The 12,208-nt window shown below is 37.9% G+C and overlaps 1 protein-coding gene across 1 annotated transcript in view; it reads left to right on the top strand.

Moving 5' to 3' along the window:
- Positions 1-7,625, top strand: part of LOC126278991 (U4/U6.U5 tri-snRNP-associated protein 1) — a 65,115-nt gene extending 57,490 nt beyond the window's left edge. Inside the window, exons 15-16 of the mRNA XM_049979305.1 lie at positions 7,043-7,155; positions 7,238-7,625. Of these exons, the coding sequence (XP_049835262.1) occupies positions 7,043-7,155; positions 7,238-7,271 (147 nt within the window). The 3' untranslated portion in view covers positions 7,272-7,625. The remainder of the gene's footprint in view (positions 1-7,042; positions 7,156-7,237) is intronic.
- Positions 7,626-12,208: the final 4,583 nt, after the last annotated feature.

The raw sequence follows: 12,208 nt of genomic DNA, 5'->3' as shown, positions 1-12,208 counted from the left end.
GTAACCATAATTAGCACTATCTCAAAACAATACACCAAATAGATAACATTCTGACTGACACGTCAATACATAATATCCTTAAAATTCCATAAGGGTAAATTACATAAGTCCCCTACCTTATACCATGAAACTCATATCACAAAATATGCAGTAACCAAAGGCAACGCCCTAGAAAAAGGAGTAGTTGAATAAGAACTGTCATCCAAAAAGTGGAAACACCCCCAACTGAAAACAAACTTACTGGACGTCGATGGGACATCATCTCGTGCAACAGCCTGCTACACTAATGTCGCATTTATCCTGTATGGTGAACTGAATACAGGAATGTTGCATATTTTAGAGTATCTACAAATGGAGGACAATCTTCCTTAATACCCTGGTGGTCCACATAGCAGTTCCGGCTTACTATTTTATTAGTGAACTGAGGAATCCATGTCTAAGTTTGATGTTTAAAATGAGTCATAAAAATTTTAGCCAGGCAATATGCTAGTGGTGATGCCATAGTAAGACCGTGTTGTTGTTAGTAATACAGATCAGGAAACCTGAAATAATTATTATAAATAACTACCATCATTAACTGTAGTATATCCCTTATTTCATTACGTGGTCTGCCACTGTGTTTGCGTAGGTTCAGTGCAACAAAGTTAATGACCTATTCCTTGGGAACATTAGTATGTATATTCTTAATTTCCAGAGACACAATATAGGTTCCAAGCAGATTGTTAATTTTTTTTCAGTACTTGTCCTCATTGACTGAGTGTATTAACAATAGGCATAACCAGCAGATTTGTTGTATGGATCTTTAAGGTACCCCTAAGTACAGATGCACTAGGATTATTTAGCAAAAGCAACTTCTTACAAACAGACCAAGAAAAATCTTTGTGTCCTTTTTCCTACTGAGTTTGCAAAGATGTCACTCTTACCTGTGAGTCTTGGGGCACACTGAAGACTAGCTTAATGATCCATACGCCAAACTTGCTGGTAAGGCCTTTTGTCAGTGTATGTAGTGAACCAGGACATGATACTTAGGGATGGGCTGCCAATGCCCACTTATGGCACTATTTGTATCATCTTTCCATAGCTTAACTTTTGACTTGGTTTTGTGATTGTCAGGTCGCTTTAACATCTGCTTGGTACATGAAATGCTTTTAACACATACTATTATAATAATAATAATAATTTTTTTTTTTAATCAGAAGTTCCCCTATCTTCTAATGCTTACCATCATATTTACATCAGTTTAGTTTGACATTTTGCTGTTGCTTCTTGCATTTTTTTGGTAGCTCTTGGACCACTGTGTCAGGTCTCATGGTTTCAGTGCATGTGCCACTGTGAAGTGTTCCTAGGCTGGGGATTGCGTATTCTGTCTATATGACACTAGCGTAGCAGGTCGATACTTGAGAACATGTCTCCTGTATATCTGGCAAGCTTGTTGTCTGTTGTGGGGTGATTTCATATTTAGGATGCTGGATCTTATTCAGCTATTCCTGTTTCTAGAGCTAGGTCATGGTTATTTTACTCATGAGTGTTGCATACATTGTGATTCCAATTTTTTTGTTGAAAAATAGGACACTTTTATTATTTACCCTTATGAAGTTTTAAATACATGATGCACTGGAACATCCGTACATCTCACATTCCAGTCAGAATTTTATTAGTTTGGTATATTGTTTTGAGATAGTTCTAATTATGGTTCTTGTAGCCTCTTTACATCAACAGTTTGTTACCTGAAGATCTGCCTGTCATTTTGACAGAAATGTTGCAGTTTTCATCAATTCAAAATTTTCCATTTATTAATTATAATTCCTCTTTGTCTGTTTCTTGTTTTTCAAGGTATCTGTGGTTTTTCAGCCATGCTGGATCTTCTCTCTGTTAAAGAGCTATGCCATGTAATGCAGCAATTGACTGAGATTTTGTCCATGCTGCTGTGTTCTGCCACAAGATTCCTTGAAAGGCAGTCAGCATTCTTGTGTTTCCATACTTTAGAATACTTCTGTAATGTTGCATTCATAGAGGCTTGGTGCCCATCTCACCAATGGACCAGATGGATGTTTCAAGGTAGTCAGCCAGTGTAGGGAATGGTGATTCATCACGACAGTGAATGATTTGCCAAATAAAAATGAATCAGATTTGTTGCATTCTCGTCATACAGTGCTAGGACTAAAGAATATGTTAGTATCTCTAAGTACAAGTAAAAATCTTTATTGCACCTTGTTCCAGGAAAACTTGTCATTTACCTGCAATAGTTCTTACGAAGGATGTGCGTTCATACAGAAGTCCTTTATGAATGGAATTTTCCCTGTGTACGGACAGACTCCATCTCCATTTACTAGCTGTCCCAGGTTTTTTATTTTTTGGGCAACAAAGAGGCACTCATTTAGATTCAGAGGCCTACAGTGTGAACAAACTTCAGCACAGTTGTCAGGTGGTTTAGATCTTCTTAAAATGTGCTAGAGAAAATGACAGTGTCATCCAGATCAGAAATACATTTTGTCCATTTAAAATATCAGAGCAGATTGTCCATCATACACTAGAAGACGGCTGGAACATTACGCATTCCAATTGAATTCGGAGACCATCAGGAGTTATGAAGGCTGTCTTTTCACGGTCAGCCTCGTGGACCTAAATTTGCTGGTAATCTCTCAGCAGAACACTTTGGTTCTCTCAAGCAGTGAAGAAAGTCATCAATGCACAGCAATGAGAAGACATCTTTTTTGTGAATTTGTTCAGTCGTTGGTTGACACAGAAAACCGTGTGCCATCCTTTATCTCTATAAGGACCACAGGAGAGCAGTGATGATTCCCCTAAGGTTCAGTGATGCCATCTTGCAGTATCTTGTTCACTTCCTCTGGAATTATTTGTCGTTCAGCAGACAACACCCCATGTGAGTGTTCGGCAATTGTTGGACGATCTCCAGTGTCAAAACGATGTTTTCCTGTGGGCATTCTGGATTTTAAATCATCTGAAAATTTGCACAGAAAGCTAACAGGCGCTCATGTTCCCCGGTCAGGCCAGATCTTATTGGCATTTCAATAGTAACTTCCTGTCCTGCATTGTACGGAGCACAATTCTTTATTGATGCTATTAAGGTGTCCTTGGAGTGGTTTGGCTGACTCTATTCACATTCCTTTATGGCTGAGTTGTGTGACTGTTTGTGATCTACAGTTCTCCATAGCCACCTCTGATGCTAGCATGTAGATCCCTTTTGTGAGCTTAAGCAGCTTTTTGCAGTCGACAAAAGCTTCACAGTTTAACTAAGCATCTAGATCAACAACTGGAAGTCTTCTTGTTGAGGATGATGGGATGCTAGTGTCTTCAACAGCAGACCAAACATTATTATGTGTGCTTGTTGAAATAGCTTTGTCAGTCTGAATACTTGATCCTCCACAATCTGTTACTGCTTGTGATGTGTGCAAGATGTCTCATCCTAAAATAACATTGATTAGTTTCCGTTAAAACAACAGTTTTAAGGGCTGTGTTCTGTCATTGGTAAGGGACGCAAAAAATTTCCCACCATTTTAATCTGTTAAAAGGTTGCATAATGGCACAACAGCTGTATTGGGGAAAATCATAGTCTAGTAAAAGTCAGACTTCACTACTTCAACAAATCAGACCTGAATTTACAGTGACATGTGAAATTATCTTGTGTTTACAATATGTATGGCTCATATTTCTGTTTCGTTAGTTTACATAAGTCCTGAGAAAACCTGCCCTGTTATTAATAATTGTTTCAAATCCAAAGCATTCTTCTTCCACAGTTCAGTGACTGCAGGACTCCACTGTCTTCTTGCACATGTCAGAACACAGGAAGGTCTCATAGAGTAATACAGCACAGCTGTTGATGTAGAGTGAAACAACCTTCAACATTTCAAGCATGATTGTGGTTCATGTATCTTTGGCACAATTCTCAAGTCTTGACATGTGTGGGTGGTGTGTTGGGGCAGTCCACTCTGCCATCCCATAGTTACGAGAAATGCAACTACCTTTAGCCAAAAAACTGCTCTCACAACCTATGAACTCAAAACACACAAAAACAATCATATACCTTTAGAGTGAAGAAAATGACATGCACATCCTTAGGATTTAAAGTTAAAACACAGCCAAATGAGTTTAGTTTATCCATCAATCCAATGTGTGTGAAATGTAAACATTGCACTTGGTGATGTCACAACAACTAATTTTTTTGATTGAAACTATATAAAATTCTTCTATAGTTTTAGGTGAAACATTAAGTACCAGTTTCCCGACTAAATGTCAATTCTATGTTCCTAAGAATCAGTGGCTAGTTTTCTTGAATACCGTTCATGGATGTAAGAGCATGCAGCTAGAAGAAATAGTTGACTCTTTTGATGCAGGACGATGTAATAGTTATCTTAAGCACATAAACAAATAGAGGAAGATTGTAAACAAATTAGGAGTGAAGGTAAAAACTCATCAAACAGTAGAGGTGTTGAGTCGTAGACAGTGAAGTGGGGTCTGGGAATGACATTTTCCACTCTATGCACTATCTGTCACATGGGTGTGATGTATGCCAATTTTTACTTTACAAATATCTTGCAGTTGCCATCCCTGAAGTTATTCAGATAGTAGACCTGCTATGCTGTACCACTAAACCTTGTCGTAAGAGTTTCTTATCTTTTGCATTGGGCAAGTGCTGAGAGCTACAAGCTATTCAAACTAATAAAAAGATGTCACTTTTGTGGTACTCTTCTGTATTTTAAGCATACTGTTTCCGCTGTACAACTTCATTTACAATTTAGGATTAAACAGATCTCTCTTAACTGGCAGTTCAGCATGTTGTAACTTTTATTTATGTACTAATTTGACATTACAAAATGGCAGATTACTTATATTCTTCAGATGTTGTGGCACTGACATTATTGCCTAGGTCATTTGTTTCATGACTTCCAAGGCTCCGCCAAGCCATGAGGCCAGAGCGTAAGCGACCTCCACAGCAAGTGGGTATGCACACTCCCCATCACACCTTGTTGATGTGTCAATGTTCTGAGCTGACACCTTTTACACACAATATGCACTTATGGCAAACCAAAACGCATACAGTGGGATGTTCCATGCTTAGCAAAGCCCTTAACAACATTCTCAGTTTCCATGAACATCTGTTGGCCTGAGTAGTTAGAAGTGGTACATATTATCCCATAACATTGACATGTTATGCCATAACAGTCAGTCTTGTTTGTGGGCCCATCAACAGCTCAGTCTCTCTGCTGTTTATTGAGTTGTTAACCTTTGTTCCTAAATTATTTACATTTTACCAAGACTTTCTATGGCCGTATTTGAAGAGGAAGATTAATATATATCAAATCTGAAATTGATTGTTCTTCTCCTTCCTTCTTGAAGGACTGTTCTTATCCTGTTTTTCTTTCATGAAAAAGTATCACTCTTATTAGTAATGCAACTGCATATGCAAAACCATTCCACCATATGCCGCAAGCCACTGGAGTTGGCAGCCATATGTTCACGAGATGTGCTTGCTTGTGTGAATGAATGGTGTGTATTGCTCTTTTTCCTACAAAGGCTGTGGCTGAAAGCTTAAGTGTGTGTCTCTTAATTGTGCCTGTCTGCATCTTAGCATGCTATCTTTATGTTAGGTAGCACTCTTGTCTTTTTCTACATTGTTGGATTTAATGTACAGAATTGTTATTGCATGGAGAGATGTACCAAATGCTTTGAAATGAATATAAATGGTTGACACGATTTTGTACCTTTTCTAATTAGTTATTTATTTCTTTGTGAAAGCATCTTTCACTGTAAAATAGATATTTCAAAATTGACCTTATCTGTAACCCGCCTACCAAGCAAGACACAAAGATTGAGAGACTTGACTTGCAGTTGGAATTAGACAAATTCTGTGAAAGTTCCTTGACAATTTGACTGCCGTTTGCTTCCCATTTTTGTCCAATGTAAACCTTTTCTTAGCCCCTAATATCTTCAGAGAGATACAGAAACTCCTAATATTCATTAATGCAAGGGTTGAAACTTAAATAGTGGCAACTATTTATTCACAACCGATACAAAAGTGTTACATGTTTGCACCTGTTACTGTCCTTCAAAGTAGTCGCCAGCTTTGTGTAGAACCCATTGCCAATGATGTGGAAGGCTTAGTATACAGTTAACAGAGCCTGTTGTGTTGATAGTGTAAATGGAGCGGTCTACTGCCTGTTCGAATCTCTGGAACCGTTCTGAAGCGAATGCCATGAAGTGGTTCCTTCATCTTCGGAATCAAATCAAATCAAAGTCACAAGGACTTAGTCTGGAGAGTATGGTGGATGGTACAGGACTTCCAAGTCCGATCGACCGAAGAGAGCAGCCACAGCCACAGCTTGCGCTGTATGCGCCCGCTCATTGTCGTGCAAAATGAAAAGTGGGTTACACAGAAAGTGTCGCCACTTCTTTCGCAACGCTGGTCGCAGGTGATGCTCCAAAAACAAACAATAATACTGTGCATTGATGGTGTGCCGTGGAGGAACGTAATGCATTAGGATAACACCATCACAATTGTATATGAGAATCACCATAACTATTAGCCACTCCATTTGCATCATCAACAGAACAGACTCTGCTAACGGTATACTATGTCTTCCACATTGCTGGTAATGGGTTCTACACAATGCTGGTGACTACTTTGAAGGATTGTAACAGGTGCAAACATGTAACTCTTTTGTATCAGTTGTGAATAAATAGTTGCCACTATTTTAAGTTCCAACCGTACTATTTGGAGGGAAGCGATCTTCAAATCCCCTTCAGGATATTAAACTCCTAACAAAGCTTCTTTCCTCCCTGTAACTGACTTCATAATATTAATTCAATGAACCACAGTTTATGAATAGTATTTTCTAACTTCAAAAATTATTTGTAGCCTAAGTTGAGAATTCTCTTTCTAGTTGAAGACAAATAGTAAGGGAAGAGTTTTTTGTGGAAAGCTGCAGATTGAACCTTTCCCGCACAACTAGAAAAAAGTAAATATTAGTGTTAAGGTTTTCTCCTAATTGCTTTAATTTATACTACGTGTTCTATTTTACAGTTGATGAAACAAATGAGCTCAACAGACACACCATTAGGAACACTGAGTTTACTTCAACAGAAGCAGAAAGAAACTCAGTCAGCATTTGTTGTCCTCAGTGGAAGCAAACAGGCGTAAGTTTATTGATACTTTTTTAATGATGCAATAAATATTGTCTTCCTACATTCACATTCTCATAAATCTGTTTATTTTCAGGACATCTATTTCGAAGACATTGAAGAAGCATTAGTTTTCAAAGGAGCCTTGTTAATAAGTGGACTAGAGACATTTTCATTTGGCGGTGCACTTTTGAAATGGAACATTATTGTCACTTTGTGATATACATAATTATTGACATTCATCTTTTGGTGACCCTTTCACCATTATTTTAGAGTCCTAAAAATTGTAAATAGTATAATTAAAAGATAGGATTTAGTGGTGTAGGAAATTGTAATGAGTGTTACTTGACTGGTTGGAAAGAGAATTAGGTGCAGTCTTCATTTCATTTCACCATTTATTGACCATTGTATTTTAGCATTGCTGATATATATTGTTTTCTTACTTTGTGATATTACATTCTCAAGTATAAAGTTGTATTCAATTAGTTGGTTTATTTATTTGCCAAATTCCTACTAGTGACAGCATTTGATATTGGAATCCATCATGGCCACTGCCAGAGAATGTGCTGCAGAGAGCCATAAGAACAACAGAGGTTAATGATTTACTGCAACAAATAATGTTACCAAGTTTCCACAGTCTCTGATATTTAAAAATGCGAACCCTTAATAGAGTACTCGAGTTCCGAAGTACCCCTAAACTTCTAGATTAATCAATATGCACCAGAATCTGAGAGAGGTCAGACAGTAAGGAAGGATGGAAAATGCAAGATACTATTTGTACTCACAAGAGAGTGAAGAGGTGATCATCCAGGTATAAGAGAGAAGATAAATTGAGAGGAACTGTAAGAATGTGTTGGAGACTTACCTGAAGTGAAGGCTCTGTGTAAAGATTAAAAATGTAAGAAATAAATAGTATTATATTCAAAATAAGGAATTGTCAGTAAGGGAATGATGAAATAAGAGGAGAAGAAGTCATTCTTGCAACTGAAATAAATAACAGGATGCAAATGGACTTGAGGACAATAATAGGTTAGTCAAGATTTGGGATGTAAAAGACAGCAGGAACATAGGATGTGAGCGGCAAACAGCTTCCTTGTACATAACCATGCTTTCTGTTCAAAACAATGTCATATGAAAACGTAATCAGGCTCCCTGTTCTAAACAATATCATATGAAAACATAGTTTCTGTTTCAGTATTGTTGCTAAATACACATAATGATATGCTTGGCCCAGCAGTTGCTCTGGAGGGATAGTTACTGCAGTGTTACTGATTCTGGACAGCAGCTGTAGCATGTGCTGTATCCTGTTACAGTAGCTTTCTGAAACTTTATAACATCTGGTACTGAAAAGCAATTTTCTGCTTTGCATTTCTTAAGAGTGTATGTTCTATAAATTATATCTCTTGGCTGTTTATGTAGCATTAGTCATTTGCTACAAGGAGTGTGATGGGAATAGAGCAAGGTGCAAAACCAACCATCTGCTTTGAGTAGCAGCACAGATAATTTTTATTCTGGGAGAGGGTTTCAGTTCTGTTCATGTACATGATGTTCACTGAGATCAATACAAGTAAATGACATCAAAACACAGTCACTAAAAGAAATATAGAACATAAGTACTTATACAGAAATCCATCAAATTGTATTCTCACATTATCCAGTTTCCAATCCCACAATATTAAAATATCCTAAAAATCCCAATATCTGGCGCCATTTGTAACTGTCTTTTTAAAACAAAGTATATAATGTGTGTTGTTCCAAATCCAGTTATATTCTCAAAAACCACCTCAAACAATAATCACCAGAGGTTTTAAGAAATACTGTATAGTCAGTATAGGGCCACCCAAAATACTCAAAACATCAGGAATAAGGATTGTTACAAATTACCACAGACTGACTTAGAAATAATCACAACTATGGCCACTCAAATGCCATAGTGAAATAACATGGAATTGTCAATAATGTCAGTAATGAAGAGAAAACCTTTATACAAGTAAATAATACAGTTACCTTTAAACTTGTCATTAGGAAAGTTTATATGACATCGTAACTAGTGCCCGACACCCAAAAGGTTCCTAGTGACTCAAAAATGCAATATGCTTCAGCTTCATTTTACTGACCCAAGGTAATATGCTGGTGGCAGATCTTGTTGATATGTGCAACTCCTTGGCTGGCCGAAACACATGGAGTGCACTACCCGCTAGCCGCTGGTGTGACGACAGGTGATGATTTCTTGCTGCTCGCTCAGCAGAGAAGACTAAACTTGGAAATTGGACCCAGTGATGGCACTTACCTCCACTTCTGGTAAATTTGAAGCAGCGAGCTCCCGGCCCCTGGTGCAACTCACACTGTACTGAGATGACACTGGCGCGCGAAATGAACTCCGCGCATTTCCATTGTTAGACGGTTTTATTGTTGTTGGTGGGTTCAAAATGACCCACGATTCTAGTTAAGGGTTAAGTATATTGAGTTGCATGACGTCTTTCATCTTTGTGCGGGATCTGTAGTATAACATAAAATTCTTTGGAATAGCAAGTTCCACTCTTATCCTTTTAGGCTGATGGAAGATGTTCATGAGAGCTGAAAATGTAGTTTAGATGGTTGGTAAGGATAGAAGTCCAATTCTGCATAGACTCATTTTAAGTCTGTGCAGATAAAGTGTAAGTCACATCAGCTCCAGACATCGGCAAGGCACAGCAGTGGCTTTAGCTGTGCTCCGGCTTGTTGTTTGGACGTCATGGCTTGGCAGTTTCTTGAAGGTCGGGGAACATAGAGACACACTCAAAAAACTAGCAGAAACAGCTGAAATATCTTTTTAAGAACTGTCGCATACTTTCAATCGCTAATGTCATAGTTACAGACAAGTCATTTTAAATAGCCTGTCATGAGCTACAAGATCTGTTCACCCAGCATTGTAATTACATGTGTGTATCAAAATCAGTGATCCTAGAATGCAGAATATTAACACTAAGCTGTTTACGTAATTTACTGTCTTGGGCAGTTTACCGCTCCCTTCCAGAGAAAGGTCATATTGACACTGCATAGCAGGTCTGTGCAGATAATTAGCTTTGAGAACAGTGACTGATTTAAACATTTTCTGGGTAACTGATCATGCTTGAAGTGCTCAACAACTTGAGATGATACCACTAAACATCTAAATCTAAACAGCTCAAACAAAGCCAAATATTAGTAAAAACCAGTTATAAATAACATCACTACCATTTCAGCTATGCATAATTTACAAACATCACAGATCACACAAGTAATTAAGGCAATCACAGAGAAAGTTTTAATAAGAGGCTGCTTACATCTTCCACATTGTAAACTTGTGGTGTCACACAGGACATCATGGATCAAGGCAGATGGGTGGAATCAGAGCAGGCACTTGACCTAGTGTGAGTACTCATAACAAATGCTGTAGTTTTATGAAGAATAATTCATGATATTCATTGTTATAATCATATGTAAGTTCAATGTTGATGAAGATGGAAGGAAAGCAACAGAATAGCATTTGAGTGTGTCAGATCAGATGTGCAGAGTACATCTAAACTTGTCTACCTCTGTTAGTATATTTATACAGTACTTGTTCATTTTTAATTACTGCTTTCCATGTAATTCATATCCTTAATAACTTTGTGTACAGTGTGTCTTTAGAAGTTGTGGTAGTTCAATGTGTCCTTCCCCCAACTCCATAGAAATTTACATATTTCTTTTCTTTCATTTTATCGCATACATTTTTTCTTTCTGCTCTCATTTTTCCCTTAATATGTTGTATGTGATAGCTGTGAACCACCACCTTATGCCACTACCATGTTATGTCAGTCTTACCACTAAGAAACAATAGAATCATTGAAATCACTGTCAAAAGCACTGTTTCTTTCCACTGGCTATTTCGCAATGTTGATTTTTCTTTCTATGGCCAAAATATGTGGTAGTTCAACATAAGTGTTCAAGTAAGAGGGAATAATTTATATTTTGTTATGGAATGGGAGTTTCAGTTCAGTCCATGAACTTTATTCAGAATTGTTACTGATAGAACCATGGAAAATATCATAGCCCCTTGTCCTTCTGGGCAACTCATACTATTCTGTGGAACATTTAAACTAAAAGTTTATATATTTCAAAACATCTTACCCGTGCCAGTGTCTGCATGCATCCTGCAGATAACTTGATTGCTTTATGGTGAGCTGCGTTTGATGTATTCAAACAAGGCCTTTCTTGCAGCTACACAATAAATGAGATGTAACAATTGTCCTCCGGAACTGTGAGGAAATCAGATCCATATGCTTTGCTCTTACAGCTATTTTGCTAAAGAGCTGATCTTTTATTGCACTTGTTTAAGTTGTATAGAGCAGGACAAGAGGAAACAAAAACAAGTTTTAAATATGTGCCACATCTCAGATCTGTAATAACCAACGAAAATAGTTAGTGCGGTGTTACATGCAGTGTAATGCTGTGTGCGAGTGATTGCCATTTATAATTATTATCTCTGGCGCAGTCTCTGATTTATACTTTTCCTCATTTGTTTTTATGCTGTTCTGTTGTTTAATTTTCTAGTAAAGGTGTTGTATGAGTTACGGTGTGTTTTTATGTTGCAATTAAGTAAATACAGCTAGTCCCACAACATTGGTGACCCTGATGTGATGTCCGACGGTCACTAACGTGAATTTTGATGATCATTCCGTATCGTGCCGCAATACTAACATCCCCATCGCACGTCTTCCGTGTTCCATTTCGCCGTAACTCATGATAGCAGGCCCACCACCAACTGCAGAAGTGTCTACTGGTGCAGTAATTAATTGTGTGACAGTAAAACTGCCACCATTTTGGCAACAGAATACCGTGCTGTGGTTTGCTCAAGTAAAAAGTCAATTTGTGGTAGCACACATCACTGCAGATGAAACGAAGTACAGTTATGTAGTTGCTGCACTCAATGAAGATATAGCCACAGAAGTACAAGATATTCTGGCGTCACCATCGAGTACTGAACATTACACAACCATCAATAAAGCTCCGATTACCTGGCTCTCACAGTCCGAGGCAAAGAGTTTGGAGAAGCTATTCTGCACAG

Source organism: Schistocerca gregaria, chromosome 6 (genome assembly GCF_023897955.1).
Source record: "Schistocerca gregaria isolate iqSchGreg1 chromosome 6, iqSchGreg1.2, whole genome shotgun sequence".
Lineage (NCBI taxonomy): Eukaryota > Metazoa > Arthropoda > Insecta > Orthoptera > Acrididae > Schistocerca > Schistocerca gregaria.
This window is presented reverse-complemented; position numbering and strand designations above follow the sequence as displayed.